Raw genomic sequence first — 19,054 nt, 5'->3', positions numbered from 1 at the left:
AAAAAAAGAATAAGATAAGACTATAAGAGGGAGAAGCAATTTAAATATGTTCAGGGACCATTTTCATCTCCAGAATTAAGGATTATTTTGATGTTACATCATTGCCTTTTCTCTTTTACTTTCCTTTTTAGTTTTATTTTAGGATTCCCTATTTTTAATGTTCATACAGAGATTTCTTTAACTGAAATACTGAATAGTTTCTCTGGTGTGGAATACTATAATAGTACACAGAATCCTAATGAGATTATTAATAATGTGAAATAGGAAGTAAAGGGCTAAAGGTGTAAGGAAAGTGGGAAGGGTGGGGGAAAGGTAATAAGGGAGAGGAAAAAAATATGAGAAACTAAAAAAAATGGAAATAAAGTGTTTGTAAATGGGGAGGAGAGGAGGGGGTGAAGGGAGGGCAGGGACAAGGGGAAAAATGAGAATCAGGACCTAGTATGTAAAGGTACAGAATCCCAATGATGAATGTAATTGTATTGTATACCTAGATTGTACCAATAACCTCAATAAAAAGAAAGAAAAAAAAAAAACTTAGGAGAACTCCTTACTATACAAGCAAAAGTGTTCACAGTGATGGGTTTTCTCAGCTCATGTCTGTGGCTGTAATGGAATTGCATTCTGACAGCCACGCGTGCACCACTGGTGGTTCAAGTTGGCGGGAATGACTGAATTCAAATCAGAGCCGCCTGAGACAGACATAGGAACCACAGCCTAACCGTGACATGTCCTCATGGGTATAAAATGACTGGGTGTCTTTGTCCTCTCTCCCGGACTATGGAGACAAGGTTCATCCAACAACAAAAGCCATCTTCCTTTGTCCCCTTAGATCAGTCAGGGGGAGGCCTCCAACCCCTGGCCCGCAAGACGAGCATCCCGCCCAGCCTGCAGCGGTTATAAGAAGGTGGACCCCTGGTCCTCCTGCACCTCTTAAGAATACAGATCGAAGCCTTGGGGGGAGTGAGATGGAGCAGAAGTAAGCTAGGTAGAAAGGAGACAAGGAAAATCATAACTAAAAGCTGTACTTTAAAAATTGCAACTTTGGGGATGCAAAGTAACCTATGGCATCCATATCAACACCCCTTGGTTACATGCAGGTTCCTTTCCTTCAGACCTATCACACCCAAAATCCCTCAGGAACGCTCAGAGTCTACACACTGGCTTAACTGAGAAAGAGCAGAGCAGGAACCTGATCCTTAGACAAAGGAACTGGATGAAAGAATTCGAAGAATGCTACATTAACCACCTTAAAACAAGCAAACAAACCAGGACTTGTACCTGACAGGTTGGCCAGCACCCTTCTGGGCATGGCCACCTGTGCCTGAAGTTTCTACCCTCCCAAGAGAAGCACAACTGTTCCTGTCCCAGGAAATAACACACCTCTCTCGGGCCCACACGCATTTCTTTGAGTGCGTGCTCTAAATTTCTGCCCAGTAAAGACTTTCAGGCCTTCTACCAGTGCATCCTGAGAATTCTTTTTCCATGACAGCTGTCAGAGAACTCAGGATGGGTGGTTACCCTGGTTTCCAGCTCCAGGGACCCCTCACCCCGTCCTGCGACAGTGTGACACCAGATGTTTTCAGCTTGATAATCACAAGGTTTAATATTTTCATGAGGAGAAGAGGTAAAAATTTACACTAAACAGAAAATGAAGCTACTTTTTTGCCCTGTTCTCTACCAACAGCCCCGTGTAGCCAGGGCCCTGCAGGCTGTTTAAGAGCAGACACAAAGTGAAAATCTGTTTGTTTGTTTGTTTTGGTTTTTGAGACAGGGTCTCACTATGTAGTTGAGACTGACCTGGAACTCACTATGTAGTCTACGCTGGTTGCGAATTCAAAGAGTTTGTTTTGGTTTGAGACAGGGTCTCACTATGTAGTTGAGACTGACCTGGAACTCACTATGTAGTCTACGCTGGTTGCGAATTCAAAGTGATTCTCCTGCCTCAGCCTCCCAAGTGCTGGGATTACAGGTGTGCGCCACCACACCCGGTGCACAAAGTGAAAATCTGGATGTCTGGAGAGTTTTGGGCCAGAGGATGATCATACCTAAAATATATTTTACTACATTCATATTAGGGTGAACCTAGAACATGACAGAGAATCTCAATTCCTGAATGCCAGAAGACACATATTTTATTTAATATCTAATCAACTGTAGAGAAAGATCTTACCCTACAGATAACTAACACTCTGGTAAGACACTAACCCTCTATGTAAAAGAAATTTGGGGGACAGTTACCTAAGACTACTTACTACTAGACTATGAGTTAAGATGTACTGCACAGGGGCTGGGGATTTAGCTCAGTGGTTCCGGCAGCTGCTTCACAAGTGCAAGGACCCAAGTTTGAACCCCAGTACCAAAAAAAAAAAAAATATTTATTGCACAAACATCCAAACCAGGATCTGTGGTGCTTATGCCTGTAATCCTGGCATGCTGAGAGGCCGAGGTAGGAGGACTGCAAGTTCTACCCCAGCGTGAGCAGTTCAGTGACTTTACAAGACTGTCTCAAAATTAAAAAATCAAAAAAGGGCTGGGCATTTGACTCCGCATGAAGGCCCTGGGTCCAAACTCTAAGCACACATACACATACATGCACACAAAATCCGAATTTCTGGGTCAGAAATGGAAGCTAATAAACTGAGGAAGAATCTTGTTTATATTCTGGTGCTCAGTAATTGACAAATAGTCCCATTCCGTAACAGTTGCCAAGATGGGAGGAGGTGTTGTCAGCCCTGCTGCTAACACCAGGAGACAGCCTTGAAGCAACAGTACAGACTCTAGGGAGAGGGACTGGCTTGAAGTCGGAGCCCAGAAGCTTAGTTGGCAACTCAGAGTCTCAGTTGCTCAGTGATAAAAGGAAACAGTATTCTTGGATTTTCTCCTATACATTCTGGCATCCAAATGAAAAAGTGAACATGGAAATGCTTCGGTGGCCCAGCAATGCCACACACAGGGAACTGCTCAGGAGAGATGAACATACAGGTTCATTCATAACCTGAACAGAAAGGTAGGTACCAATTTCATGAGTCACTGAAAACCGGAAATAACCCTACCTCCATCAACTGGAGGACGTGTGATGAATGGACCATGGGGTGTGCGCAGTGGGGAACAGTGGGGGGAAGGAAGTGGGGAGGGGACCGCCTTACAGGGCGAAAGCTCAGAGCAGCCCCCACATGGTCCCACCCTGCGGAGAGACACCTGTCAGGGGCCGGGGCAGAGGCCAACAGGGGACGGAGACAGTCTCAGTCCTGACAGCCACAGCAGTTCCGAGACGTGTTTGCCAAAAATCACACAGCTGCACACAAGAAAGAGTGAGTCCCACGTGAGCAAACGATCTCTCAGTAAACCTGGCCAGAAAGCTCTCTGCAGGGTCAGAGGACACCTTATTTCCTTCTAAAAATCCAGGACAGCTCACTGTGGATTCTCCATTCTTAAAAAAATAAACCAGATTGAAAACTAAAAGATTATCTAAATGCAAGCTGGCACGGAAGCAGCAGGAGGAGATTATTTCTGACTCTGAAAACATATTCCTCTAGCTGACCTTTAGGCAACACAGCTTTTGTACAATAACAACTACCTTTTAACAAGTAAACACAACAATGCTAATGAAAAACAAAAAATACAAAAGTTCTTACTATTAAAAATAATCACCTAAAATGCAGACCAAAAACCTAGAAGGAATTATATCAAAACATTCAGAATGATCTGTGTTTGGATGATACAGCTGAGTGATTTATTCTCTCCTTTCTGCTTCTACATATTTTCTAAATTTGAGTGGAAAATATTTTTATAATGACATTTAATTTGTGTAATGTGATTTATTAATATCCAGCTTAATTAATGTTTTTACAATTAAAAAAAGACACTAAAACCCACAAATTTAAATTAAAAGCCTTGTGTGGTGGTGCACACCTGCAGTCTCAGCACTCTGGGAGGCTGAGGCAGGAGATTCCTAAGTTCAAGCCCATGCTGGGCAACTCAGCAAGGGCCTGTCTCAAAATAAAAAATAAAAAAAGAGCTGGGATATTGCTCAGTGAGAAGGCCTGAACCTCAATCTCTGATATTGGAAAAAATGAAATTAAGCAAACTCTAAATATTTGTAATATCTCGATCTAAAATAAACCATGTAAGAACAAATCTAAGTAAACGTGTACTAAGCATTGGGAATCAACATAACGTTAGACTGCAACTGTGCTGACATGACTTTTACAACATCTACTCAAACGGGCATTTAATAAAAACAAGTAAAATGTCCTCAAATAATTACCCTTCATTCAAAATCAACATAACTAGAATTAGCTCTGAGTACAGCAAATGTGCCCGGACCTATCAGTGCTCTATGACCAGGACATCACAGGCCCTGAATGTGGGAACAGAAATAGCTACCGAACCTCAGTCATACTCATTTCTTTTTCTGTTTTGTTTTCAATGATCCATTTTAATCATCTAAATTATTTATATTACAGTAACATGGAAACCCCCGCCCCCAGTACTGGGAATCAAACACAGGGCCTCGTGCTTACCAGGCATGCACTGGGCTGCTGAGCTAGATCCCCAGCCCAGAATCAGCTTTTATGAACATGGGGTTCTTAAAATCCATCAAATGATGCTTCAAATAAGATAATTTTTTTCAGTGCTCAAAACTTTTCCTCCACATGACAATAGGCTCGAGATAAAAAAATATGGCTCTTATTTCTAACTGATGGGGAAGCTTCTGTCCTGAAGAGAACATGAATTTCAGTGAATCTGCACTGACAACAAAACGTATGTTTCGGGCTGAGTAAACCAGCACACAAGTTCACGCACACACGGGAGCCAGACACATCCCAGTGGTGCCTGTTTCCCGCATAAGCCTGGCCACAAAGCTCTAAAGATGCAACCCAGTCTCCTACTTAACGTGACCCGGCCAGGTGAGCGGGACAGACACAGACAGGACCAGCCGTTCACAGCTGGGGTCCGAGGACATGCCAGTCTGGCCGCACTGTAACTGCGGGTCAGCAGGGGGACAGCCATGCAGACCCGGCACAGAATCTTCCTCGCTCCTTCCCAGTCCAGCAGGCCTGGCCTCCTGCTCACATCCGCTGTGAGATATTCACGGGTTAGGAGCACAACGTTTGCTAGGCAAAACGTATTTCCTAATGTAAGCCAAAGTGTCACCAATGCAACAAGAGACTAAGGGGGAGCTTAATTGCATTAAGGGAAAAAGGAAGAGAAAGTCATTTAGTTTACTATAATTAAGAAAACTATAAAGTCACCTGGACTATTTGTATTTTTAACATAAGAAAATACAGCTTAATTAGAATTGTTAATGTAAAATAGTGTTCTGAAATTCTAACTAGTTTCAGAAAACTTAACATTTAATTTTTAGCATAAGATACTGGCTGTAAGCTGAGCACCTGAAAGTGCTACCTAAATGTCAGGTAGGCAAGAAAGTGCTAGGTTGAGGTACCAACAACCTGTGAACCTGTGCTTGGCTGTTTTCACGAAGCAGAATGCTTAGATCTTCCTAAAAATGACCATAAACATTAGCCAAAAGTACTTACAAAGCAATGTGATATCATTTCCATTCTTAGTTAAGAAAGGGCCTGGAGAATTTCAAGGATTATAGTCAGGATTCCAAATGTCCCCCAAAGCCATGTGTAGACTATGGTGCCATCAGGAGGGGTGGAACCTTTAGGAGGTGGGGCCAAGAGGGAGGGCATTGAGTCAGTAGGGGTGTGGCTTTAAAGGGATACTGGGGCCCTGCCCTTTCCTGTCTCTCTCTCATTGCTTCCAGGGCCCCCATGAGCGGAGCAGCTGTGCTGGCACAGGCCCACTGCAACAGGGCCAAGGGACCATGGGCCAAACCTCTGGAACAGGGCCAAAATAACCCTTTCCTCCTTAAGCTGATTACTTCAGGCATTTGTTTTCATGGTGACAGAAAGCTAACACTCCAGGATAGAGCATAACAGTGCCCCACGTTTTTAAAGGTCTTTTTAAAAAAGCACTACAAATAGTAAAGATCTTGTTAGAATCAAATGTGCTATACCAATTTCTCCCCGAGAAAGGATAGCTAAACACTCGTTACATAAGTAAGGAAGGATCAAGACAACAATTTTACTTTCTTTCTGTTTAAAATTAGGTTTCTTTCCTGTCAGAGGCACAAAATAAATATTTATAGAGGGACCACCCTGTAGGAGTGGCAGGAATGACTAGTGCCTTGTAACCATTCTGGTAAAAAAATATTTATAAAACTATGAGCTTCCAGAGCAAACTTCTTATACTCAGTTATTTCATGAGTGCAGAGGGGTCAACAGAAACAAATGTCTTGACTTACCCTTCTGATGCAGCATTTCAGCACTACAGATACTATTCACACCACTCAGGACAGAGCTCTGTGGTCCAAGGGAAGTAGTATCTTCCTTTAAATTTCTACAGTATCGCAGCTTTGTCTTTCTTACAATACTTAATCCTCCATTAATAACTTTAGTTCACTCGTCAGAAAGTTCAAAGCACAGCTACTGCCATTTCTTTTTAAAATGTCAATACGCACATGCCCTGCTGCATGGAGGGGGCCTTGCTGGTGATGTAACGCATCCCAGAGGAGAGCAAGGCCGTGGCACTGTCCAACTTCTTCTGGGCCACTGGCCACTCTGAGAACTTCTTGGAAGTCACGGGCCATTTCCAAATTAGGAATACCATGGGCCGGGGATTTAGCTCAGTGGTTCCGCTGCCTGCTTCACAAGCGCAAGGTCCTGAGTTTGATACCCAGTACCAAAAACAAAAACAAAAAGGAATACTAGTCTGGTGATGCTCTGAGGTCATTAGGAGGCCCCAGGATCCAGGTAACAACTGCTGGCATTAGAAATGCAAAGAACTGATTCATTTTTCAGCGAAAAGAAGGGACTAAAAGAGGGTGGTAAGGTTCAAGTTTCCAGCAGACCAGTCAGATTACCCTCACACAGAAGCAGAAAATAACCAGGCTTGTATAGGCCAGCTGTCCACTGGCACCTCCAGCAAGAAAACCCACCAACACAAACAAACAACCCAAAAGCACTCCCCAGAGAAATGAGCAACCCCAGAACAGAGAACCCACTGGGATCCCAGTCGTCCTCACCCCAAGTGACTCCTCCAGCTTCTGACCATAGAGGGACTCGGGAGCACAGCAGTGGAGGGACGCTGCCACAGTAAGACACACAAATGAGAAGAAACACATAATCCAGTAGACAGGGCATACACCAGCACTAAAACTCCCAGTAAGGGTTTCAGAGAGATCTAAGAAAGTGACCTTAGACAAAACAAGCAAACAGCATTTCTACAAACAAATAAAAAGCAATCAATAAGAACTCCTGAAAGCTATTACTAACATAAAAAGAACCAATAGAAAGTGTGCAAAAGGCCAAAGAAATTTCCAGAATGAAGCTAAGAAAGTATGACAGGAAAGAAATGATCTAATAGGCTATTTACAAGCAAGAAACGATTTTTAAAAAATGAAATTAAAATAATTGCAATGGAAATAGCATAAGAAAGAATAAAAATACTTAAGAATAAATTTAACAAAAATGCAAAACCAGTATACCACAAAAAAACCTTGCACACTGTGGCCACAACAAACCACCTGCAACAAATTATTGTTGAAAGAGGTTAAAGAAAGTTTAAATAAAAGGAAAGACACGCATGTTCAAAAATTAAAAAGACTTAATGCTGCCCACACTGACTTACAGATTTGATACAATCATATTAAAATACACCTGGCAACACCAAAGCCACAATTTGGGAAAGAAACTAACAAGTTGAAAAACTTCTGCTCTGCAAAAACCACAAAAACAAAAGCAAATTTTCTAAAGAATAAGAGGATGAGCCACAGGCTATGAGAAGATATTAATAAAAAGCTTATCTGATACAGACTTGTTAACCAAAATATACAAAGAACTCTTACAACTCAACAATAAGAAGGCCGGAAATTTGGCTCAGTGATTCTGCTGCCTACCTTGCAAGCACAAGGTCCAGAGTTCAATCCCCAGCACACCCCCCCAAAAAAAAGGTTAAAAAAAATTACTTGAAAAGGTGTTCTATACCATCTTACTGGGAAATTGTGCGCGTGCATGCGCGCGCACACACACACACACACACACACACACACACACATCCAATGCTGGGGATTGAAGCCAGGGCTTGTGTACTAGGCAAGTGCTCTCCTAAGTCACAATCCCAGCCTAGAGAGTTGCAAATTAAAAGAACAATGAAACACCACTACATAGCTATTAAAATGGTGAAAATCTGAACACTGAAAGCACCAAGTCTAGTGAAGATGTGGAGTAAAGGAGCTCTTTTTCTTTTGGTAGCAGGGATCAAACTTGGGACCTTGCGCTTGCAAGGCAGGCGGCAGAACCACTGAGCCAAATCCCTGGCCTAGGAGCTCTCATTTAATGCTGGTAAAAATGCAAAATGGCACATCCACAACAAAAGGCAATTTCTTACAAAACTAAACACAGTTCTACCATACAATACAGAATCTGAACTCTAGAATTTGCCTAAATCAGCTGAAAACTTATGGCCTCAAAAACCCTGCAGACAGATGTTTATAGCAACATTGTTCATAACTATCCCATCCTGGAAGTAGTCAAGATGTCCTTCAGTACCTGAGTGGATGAACAACACAGCCACACACGGCAATATAAATTGCTGCAATATAAATGCACACACAACAGAACATTAATCAGCAATGAAGGGAACGAGCCATCACACCTGAAAACACATGGAGGAAACAAACGCACACTGCTAAGTGAAAGAGGCCAATCTGTATGATTCCAACTCTAGGAAACTCTGCAAAAGGCAAAACTACATACATGATATATAAGTCACTTACCCATTGCAGGGATCAAAAAATCAACAGCCACAATGAAAGGAGAGGTTTCCATTTCACAGTTTCCGGTGGGATCAGTCTCTGGTTCACTGATTCCAAGGCAGAAACACATGGCAGAAGGGCACAGTGTAGGAAAGCTGCTCGCCCCACAGCAGTCAGTAAGCAGAGAGAGAAAGGTGGGGCCAGAGACAAGAACACAGAAGTCTTCCAGGTCACACCCCGGTGATCGCCTCATCCAGGCTCCACCTCCCAAAAGCAGTTAGCGAAGAACTCTTAAGTGGATTAATCCACTAATAAGTGACCCCTCCCATGATCCAGTCACCTTCCCAAAGCCCCATCTCTGAATACATGAACTTTTGGGGAATATCTTAGATCTAAACCATAACAGACATAAAAAAGATTAGTGGTTGCTAGGGGTTGGGGGGAAAGATAGAAACGGATGAATAGGTTGGGGGACAGATGAGCTTTAGGGCAGTAAAACTATTCTGGATGACAGTGCAATGGTGGGTACATGACATTCATGCATTTGTCAAAACCCACAGAAAGGTACAAAGATGAACTCTAATGTAAATTATGGGACGCTAATGTAAACTCTAGGGTAGCCAGGCGTGGTGGCGCACACCTGTAATCCCAGCACTCGGGAGGCTGAGGCAGGAGGATCGCTGTGAGTTCAAGACCAGCCTGGGCTACATAGTGAGTTCCAGGTCAGTCTCAACTACCTCAGTGAGACTCTGTCTCAAAAAACAAACAAACAAAAACAAAAACCTCTAGTGTAAACTATGGATTTTAGTTTATAATGTATCAATATTGGTTAATCAATAGTAACATGTATACCACACTAATGCAAAATGTTATTAATATGGGAAACTTGTAGGAAGGGAGAAGCATGCAGGAACTCTGTACTTTCTACTCAATTTTTCTGTAAACCCAGAAAAACAAAGCGTCTCTTGTCAGGTATGGTGGCCCACACCCAAAATCCCTTCTACAAGGAAGGCTGAGGCAAATTTGAGGTTAACCAGGGAACTGAGCAAGACTCTGTCTCAAAATAAAAAAGGGCTGGGAATGTAGTTCAGTGGTAGAACACCCCTGGGTTCAGTCCTCATTACCTCAGAAAAGCCTATGATATTAAAATTAATCCTAGCTGGCTTTATCCTAGAAATTGACAAGCTAATCCTGAAACTCACAGAGAAGTGCAAGGGACCCAGACCAGCTGAAACAACCTCAGAAAACAATAAAGTTGGAACACGCTTGCTTCCTGATTGCTAGGTATATCGGCAGCTACCGTGACCAAGGCAATGTAGCGCTGGCATACAGAGCGGCATATGGACCCAAGGAATGGGACTCAGCTCAGAGACAAACCCTGACATTCATGGCCAGGTGATGAGAACAATATTCCAATATAACTCAGTACAGAAAGAAAGTGGTGCTGGGACAACAGACTAACCATGTATAAAAGAACGGAGTCAGGTCCCTTGCCTTACAACACATGAGAACCAACCCTAAATGGGTCAAAACAGAAATCAGAAGGGCTAAGGGCATAGCTTGGAGATGGAGCACTTCCCTGGGCTGCCTGAAGCCTAGGTTAAATGCCCGGTACCGGAGAAAGGACCGGCACGTCTTCCTATACAAATGGCCGATCAGCCACGAAGGAAACCGGGGAAAGGACCGGCACATCTTCCTATACAAATGGCCGATCAGCCACGAAGGAAGTGATGAAGCCAGCAATGATGTCAGAAGTTTCCAGAAAGAACTAACAAAGTCACAAAAACCTTAGCAATCTTCTCCTGAGCGGTGCGGAATGCTAGGAGATAAACGTCTTCAAGGTCTGGGGAAAGGATCTAACCTGGAGGTCTGTGTTCACACAACACAGACCAGCAGCCAAGTACATGAGAAGATGATCAGGACCCAGAAAACTTACCTCCCACACAGCCTACCCTAGGAGGTCACTGAGGGCCGTTAGAACAAAGTGAGGGAAGAAATCTCAAAGAACAAGATACGGTCGCAGCGGAACTGGCTGGAGAGCAGAGTAACAGAAACTCACCCAGGAACAGCTGGCGTCAGACAGAAGAGCAACAGCTGGGTCTGGGGCCAGCAAGAACAAAGACTCCAGGGCTGGGGATTTAGCTCCGTGGTTCCACCACCTGCCTCGGTTCCACCACCTGCCTCGCAAGTGCAAGGTCCCAAGTTTGATCCCCAGTAACAAACAAACAAACAAAAAAAAGAACAAAGACTCCATCTAGGAGGAAAAATACGTCAAGACTTTAAAAGCAGCATAGGTGTTAATGAGTGACATTCGAGATAAAGAAAGATGGTTAGCAACTCAATAAAACACAGGCTCAAGGAAGGGAATTGGCATCAGTCCCCCCATGTGAGACAGCCACCATCTGTCATCAATGAAACACAAACACGGATTCCCACGAACTGGAACACACCTGGAGATCCAGCATCACCAAGCAGAGACCTGGGGGGTGACCCTGGTATCACCACACAGTGGACCAGACTCACCCCAGCCCACAATGAGGGTACTGAGGCCCCACAGCATGGGCTTATGCACCCAGGCCAGCATACGAAGCTCAGAGTTAATTCAGTGGATTCCAGTGCTCCCGGGCCACTCTCTAAATACAGGTATCACTAACCTCGACAATGTGGAAGGGAAAGTCCAGGAAACCAGGAAATGCTCCCTTCCCCACAGGTGTGTGCAGCTCACCAGAAGTCGAGCCAGAAGTAGAAAGCGCTGAGGGCAGTATTTACAAACAAGGAAATGGATTGCTTCCCTTTCTATGACACTCAAGGCAGCCACCACAGCAGGTCCCCAGAGTCACCCAGACATTTGCAGCCCTAATAAGCCCTCCCTTTTCCACAGTCCCTGAAGAAATTCACTGCTCTTCTTAAAACTAAAATTATATTCTAGAGCCAGGCATGATGAGCACGTGAGCTCAGCACTCAGGTGGCTGAGGCAGGCCAGCCTAGACTATACAGTGAGATACTGTCTCAAAAACCCAAAATAAAATAAAACAAAACTATACACTCTCTATCATTTAAAAAGAAAAAGGAAACATTTAAAAGGAAAGAGTGGCTATTAATCCTCTCCGCTTATACAGGAATCAAGAGGCGAGGTGTCCCATTGGCAGGACAGAGCAGAAGGGTTCAGTATGTTGTAGGAGCGGAAATCCTTATCTATCAGGCAACTGATAAATCACAAAGCAGTAGCAGAGAAGGCTTGTTTGCCATACGGCTAAAAAGCACTAAAGGAAGCAAACACAGACGCAGTAAATGTACATTGAAAGTGGCACCCCTGGGTGACAGGAGCAGCAGGGCTAAGTGGGCCCGGGCTTTACCTTACACCAAGTGTTCATCTATAAGCTCACCACTGATTATCTTGACTTTGAGACCAGAGCAGCATAAATGTGATCCAGCTGGTTTCTCCTTCCGAAGGGCAAGGGTGTCCTGGGCAGGCAGGCCACCGTGCCGTGGACATGCTGCGGGCTAGGTTCTCCCAGGTGGGCACCGCATCCTGTCCCCTCCATTGCTCCCGGCAGAGGTGAGGCTGACGGGCATCCACGGTGGCAGTGACTGTCACTTCTCCCATCCCCAGGGCCTCCTCACAGGCCATGCCTCGGGGCCCATAGCTCCAAGGAAGAGACCTGGCTGCCTGAGGCCACCTGCTGGGTAGGTCAAACAGAGAGCAGGAGCTGGGAGGGAGGTAGGGACTCCCACAGAGTCTGGGGTGGGGTGGCGGCAAAGGGAAGTGACGTCAGAAGAATCTCTGGCTCGGGAGTCAGCTCATCAGTGAGCTCCAGATTTTTAGTACTCAGTACAGAAGCCACCAGTCTAGCAGCATTACATGTAACAGCTAAATCTTGCAAGTCCCATATATGTCTACCAACGGATGCATGGACAAAAAAAATATGGTATTTACACACAATGGAGCACTACTCTGCCACAGAGAAGGATAAACTTGAGTCATCTGTAGGAAAATGGATGCACCTTGAGACCATAATGTTAAGCGAAATAACTCAGACACGCGAGCTTAAATATTGCATGGTTTCTCTTATATGAGAAATCCAAAATATAAATACAGGGCAAAATAGCAGACAGATAACAGGAAACAGAAAGAGATCTTTTGCAGAAGGAAAGGGGACCAAGTGATGGAGGGAGCAGTGAGGGAAGAGGGAAAGGGGACATAAAAAAATGAAGATGTGTTATGTGTATGTACCAACTCCCATGACAAGTAATCACTATACTGCAAACATGGTGATACACATTTCTAAATGCCAAAGAATCACTAACTAAAATTGAGAAGTATATAAAAGTCAGTGTTTCCATCGCACCAGTCACATGTCAGGTGCTCACAGCGTCTGCTGAACCAGGCAGGACCGACACAGATCTCTGACATCTTCCCGAAGGACCAGCGTACAGGGCCACCTGACAACCGCCCACCCCCTGCCTTCGGACTGTGGGGCACAGATCAGCTGTCCCTGGGAGCCTGGCACAGGATGCAAACTCTGAACAGAACAAGTGTTGCTTTCACCCCATGATTTGGGGGCAGTTTGTTACACAGCCGTAGAAAAAGGAACAAAGGCAAGAAGGCCAGAACAGGACGTAATCTGCGGAGCAATGGAGTCAACGCCACCAGCCAAGCAGCGGAAAGACTCACCCTGCAATTCCATGTCCAGAAAGTGTTCATGAATAAACAAACAAGGCAATCCTCGAAACTCAAACTTTTGATATTTTTAACCCAAAGCATCTTCTGGTCTGCACCAGGATAGATGTGTCCACCACTCCCAGGACAGGGATGGGACATCTGTCCTGGCCATGCAGAAACAGTGGGCTCTCTGACAGTCAGCATTCATGAGCCAGGGACAGAGAACCCAAGTCCCAGCTTCTCCCATTACATGCAGTTTCATCTGTTTTCCCAGTTCTTACACTTACAGTATTCATTATTTTTAAATACTTTGCCTTAAATTTTTTAAACTAAAATTTTTTCTAAGACAAAATTTTTAAAACCTTTGTATTTACCAATATTCACCCAAAGCTCTGTCTCTAAAATACTCTTTAAAAGCAAAGCATTTTAAATAAAGTATAATTTGTAATTATTGTAATGAACAGAAGTTACAAACTTGGAGAGTCAAAAAATAATAAAAAGATAGGTGTGGTGGCACACATCTGTAATCCCAGAACTCCAGAAAGCTTAAGCAGGAGGATTACAAGTTTGAGTTCAGGCTGGGTAACTTAGCAAGACCCTGTCTGAAAATAAAAAAGGGCAGGGGACACAGCTCAGTGTGAAGGCTATGGGGTTCAATCCCTAGTACCACAGGGAGAAAACAACAACGACAAACAAAAAAGACAAAAACAACAGGCAAAAATACCTTGGGGTGGGTGTGGTGGTGCATCCCCATAATCTCAGCACAGGGGAAGCTGAGGCAGGAGGATCGCCATGAGTTTGAAGCCAGCCTAAACTACATAGTGGGAACAACAAACAGACAAACAAACAAAGAAACCTTGGGATTTAAACTAGGGGTCGCCAATCTGGGATCTGGCATCAGCCTGGTGTGCACAGCAGAAGGTGAGCCGTGGGCAACAGGACAAGCAATGGAGCATCTCCCACCACTCAAATTACAGCCCAAGCTCTGCTTCCTACCAGATCAGCAGCCACTTAGATTCTCATAGGAGCATGAACCTTACTGCAAACTTCAAATGTGAAGGATCTACACTGTGTGCTCCTGATGACCAGAGGTGGAGCTGAGACAGTGGTGCTAGCACTGGGGAGAGGCTGCAAATATAGATTAACATAGCAGAGAGGGTTGACTGCACAGACAGCATCATAAATGACTGCTGGCAGACTCACTTCAAAACACTATCAACGATTACTTTTGGCTAAGATCAAGTGTAAAACACTATCAATGAGTGGCAAGGGAAGAGTAAGCTGCATCCAGTGGCAGGCTTTAAGTTGAATCCAACTTATTTTAGAAAAACAGTCACCACCAGCAGCACATCTCAGTGAAACAGAATGGGACACAAAATTTGCTTACTCATAGGACATAATCAACCTGCTCAGTAAACTCAATCTGTTACTTCACAGGAGAATGATTCTGTGTTCAAGCTGTCGGATAAAGTGGCTGCATTCAAGGCCAAACTGGAATTATGTGGGCAACAAATGAACACTGGGATTTAGGACAGCTTTCAAACATTAGCAGAGATTTTGAAAGAGACTGAGCCAGGGCATTCCTTCTCCCACCCGGTGCATGATCACCTATATCCACTTCCAAAAGGGTGTGAGCTCTATTTGCCAACACAAAACGCTCCCAAAGAATGGATTCATGACTCACTTGTGAATAACCAGGTGAATCAACTTTGCCCATGCTAAAAAAGCATCAGTGGGCTGAGGTACAGATATGCTGGAGACAACTTCAGATCTCCATACGTTCTGGATTAAAGTCAAGGCAGAAAGAATATCTTGGGAAAGCCACAAAAACACTAACGAGCCTGCTTCCATTTCCAACATCCTATCTTTGTGAAGCAGGGTTTTCTGCAGCAACCAAAATGAGATCATGTTTTTTTTTTTGTTTTTCTTTTGGTACCAGGGATCAAACTTGGGACCTTGCGCTTGTGAGGCAGGCAGTGGAAACACTGAGCTAAATCCCCGGCCTCCAAAATTAGATCACGAAGTCACCATCTAACTGCAAGAAAGAAAGTCCAGAGCTCCCATGGATTCTGTATTATGCTGAGTTTTATAATCATTTCATTACATATTACAATATAATAATAACAGAAATGAAGCGCACAATAAATGTAACACACTTTAATCATCCCAAACTTCTTGCTCTCACTGTTCATAGAAAAGTAGTCTTCCCCAAAACTTGTCCCTGATGCCAAAAAGTTGGGGACCTCTGAGTAAGTGAATTTCTACCTACACATAAATAGAGCAAAGGTTATGAGGCATCATTTTTAATAATGAAGCCGCACTGGAACAACCTGGGAAATGACACAAATTTCCTATCTGGCCACAACACAAATGCACCTCAGGTGCACATGACTGATCCCAGAGCCAGCATGTATCTAAGGAGACACATTCAACTGGAGTTTTCATGTGCAGAATAAGATGACTAAAGAATTATTGTTAATTTTTAAACTGTCATATAGTCTAACAGCTTTATATTACGGAGTTCTTGTCTGTTAGAGATCCACATTAGCATTATGGGTAAAACAGAATCAAGGATTGTCTTGAAATTAAAAGAGCAAGGATAAGTGGTTTGGAAGAGTATAAATGAAATAAGGGTATCTGTGAGTTAGTAACTGATCTACCTTGTGAGTTCATTATACTCTCCTCCATTCATACTTGACAATGTCCACAGAAGAAAGTGTACAAGCAACCTCCCAACAACTTCTCCAGTTAAAGGATTTGAAATTCAAAGAAAAGTTATCAGAGTATGAGACAGTGTCTTAGTCTAACTTTTTCACTGTGAGACAAAATACCGACACTCACAAATTAAGGAGGAAAGGCTTATTTTATCTCCCAGTTTGTTCAAGTTTCAGTCCATAGTTGTTGGCTCCAACGCAGGGCAGCATGGTAGAGGAGCACAGTAGCGGAGAAACGGTCCGTAACAGGAGGCGGCGGCAGCAGTCAGCCTTCCTTCTCCTCGTACCCATACAGGTTACCAGCCTGCTGCCTGGCAGGCTTTCCCATTCTCCACACCCAGCACTGCGCCAGTGGACTAATTTAGTTCTCAAACACCCTCGATCCAGCCACGGTTGAACAGCCCCACCTATGAATGCATGAGGCTTTGGGGATACATCTAGATATAAGCCATAATACATGGGGGCAACCAGAATTTCAATTCTTGATAAAAAGGACCAAAATGTCAGAAATAAAACAATGCTTTCAGTCTACCAAAATAATTACCACTCTGGTAGATACATGCAATTACCCTCAAGTGAGGATTACAGTTAAGAGTTAGCTGACTCATGTTTCAAACCAAATGCTAACACGGGTTGAGTGCATCTAATCCCAAATTCCAAACCTTGTTGAGTAGCACCATGATGTACGTCACTGTGGAAATTCCACAACTGACCTCATAGGATGAGTCTCAGGCAAAATGCAAGCACTGTACAAAAAAAAACACATAAAACCACCCTCAAGCTATGTGTATGAAGTAGATAAGAGACATACATGAATCTATATTTAGATTTGAATCCCTCAAGATTAATGCAACTATTTCAAGATCAAAAAAAAACCCCAAATCTGAAACATCATGGTTCCCAGCATTTATTTTAATTAAGAAAATTTATTTAAACATGCTTTCAAGATTTATTTATTTATAGTAGTGGGGATTGAACTCAGGACGTTTCGCTTGCCGGGCAGGTGAGTCACCACTGAGCTACCTTCCCCGCCCCTTGGCCCCAGGCATTTAGCAAATGATAACCAACCATATGTGTAGTTACCAGGCTTTTCGGCCCAGAGCAAGTAAACAGAAGGGAGGCTGATACTGGAAAGCTTGCCAACAGTCTAACTGGTCGGTAAAAGAGAAGGTGGTCATGGGACACATGAAGACATGACTAAGTATCACAACTTCATGGAGAACAATGACCAACACGTTTAGTGGAAAGGCCATGAACTGTGGAGCCAGAGACAAAATTCCACAACTACCTCCCAGCTACATGAACCTGGCCAAACTTTTCTCCTTGGAGAAATGAGAAGCAAGGCTTGCTGGAATTAGTAGGCAGGCTCTGGTGACTGGAATGGCCATCATTTCTAGCTCTCTTGGAAGCTATAATCCCAGCCAACTCTTTGTGGGAAGCCTGTGAGACCCTGAGCCAGAACCACTCAGCTAAACTGCTCCCCAGAAACTTCACAAGATACTGTTCGCTGCACTGAAGCTGCTACATTTTTGGAGTAATTTGTCACACAGCAACAGAAAACTAATACATACTTAGGATACAACTGCCTGTTAAATGGCTGGCTAATTTTGTTTCTAAACATACAGTCATTAAAACTCTGCTCTATAAACCGGGTGTGGTGGCACACACCTGTAATCCCAGCACTCAGGAGGCTGAGGCAGGAGGATCACTGTGAGTTTTGAGACCAGCCTGGACTACATCGTGAGTTCCAGGGCAGTCTCAACTACATAGTGAGACCCTGTCTCAAAAAACCAAAAAAAAAAAAGACTCTGCTGTATAAACTAACTTACACATCCAAACAGAGTGTTTGTCACCAAAGAGCAGCTTGCAGGATGCTACCACCAGTACAGAACTTCCGGAATCTGACCGGAGGCACAAATCCACAGCGCACCGCCATTCGCCTGGTACCTCAGGGTCTCACGTAACACTCAGGCCGCACACCACTCTTTACACACATCCTTTGCACCTGTGTGCTACCTACTTCCTACACGCTCACAGCTGTACTCAGTCCTACCTGGATGAGGCATTTGCTCACATCGCTGGCGCAGAGCGCTTTGTTGCAGCTCAGAGACCCCGGGAGCCACATCAGGAACATCAGCCCGGCCAGCATCAGAGCAGCGACACAGGGGGACTTCATGATTTTCCCACGAAGATGATCGGTAACTCCCAGCAAGCTGGACACACACATCAACTTTAAATCAGAGACAAGTGGGAGGTTAAAAGTGTTACGAAAAACACACACCAACCATAAAGCAAGACTTACTGTTTGTGTCAAAATTTTAATTCTCCGTCCATTATTATTCAACTCTGAACCCGAAGAAAACCATCAATGCTATACTATAACTTAAAAACGCTTTCTGCAGGTGTGTCTTACACTAGGGACTGAACACAGGGCCCAGTAGGACGCACCACTGAAAATACCCCAAGCCCAATTATTTAATTATTGGAACTGCAGAGCTTCTTCATGGTTAATGACGGCTGTCTCATAAATAATCTGCTTTGTCTGTCGACAGAATACGGTGACTCAAGGAGAGGAGCAGAGTCCGCAGTCCCTCGTTAAGTAACGAGACAATAACAAAGGCGGACCGTCGATTATTAGCTCCACTAATAACTCCGGGTAATTTATTACATGTGAAGTTTCCCTTCTAATTCGGCTATACGCTTCCAAGTCGTTAAGAAGACATCCGAGTTGAAAAGGAAGGGACAGGCCGGCCCAAACCGCCAGCCCCCGCGGTGACCCAGCTTCTGCAGAGACTCAGGAGAAAGGGAGAGGCGCGGCGCGGGCGGAAGGCCCGGCCCAGGCCCGCAACC

At 44.1% G+C, this 19,054-nt stretch overlaps 1 protein-coding gene across 3 annotated transcripts in view; it reads right to left on the bottom strand.

The window, feature by feature from the left end:
• Twsg1 (twisted gastrulation BMP signaling modulator 1) overlaps window positions 1-19,048 on the bottom strand; it is a 38,620-nt gene extending 19,572 nt beyond the window's left edge. Inside the window, exons 1-2 of one of the 3 annotated variants that reach the window (XM_010638645.1) lie at window positions 18,507-19,048; window positions 18,258-18,417 (exon numbers count right to left, since the gene is read on the bottom strand). In XM_010638645.1, the coding sequence (XP_010636947.1) occupies window positions 18,258-18,380 (123 nt within the window). In that variant the 5' untranslated portion in view covers window positions 18,381-18,417; window positions 18,507-19,048. Of the gene's footprint in view, window positions 1-16,866; window positions 16,951-18,257; window positions 18,435-18,506 lie in introns of those variants that run through there. The other 2 variants (XM_010638646.2, XM_019209700.1) reach the window with 2 other exon arrangements.
• Window positions 19,049-19,054: the final 6 nt, after the last annotated feature.

This window comes from Fukomys damarensis, unplaced genomic scaffold (genome assembly GCF_012274545.1).
Source record: "Fukomys damarensis isolate Sample0158 unplaced genomic scaffold, DMR_v1.0_HiC HiC_scaffold_30, whole genome shotgun sequence".
NCBI classification, from domain to species: Eukaryota; Metazoa; Chordata; class Mammalia; order Rodentia; family Bathyergidae; genus Fukomys; species Fukomys damarensis.
Note: the sequence above shows the minus strand (reverse complement) of the source record. Positions and strands in the feature narration are given on the sequence as shown.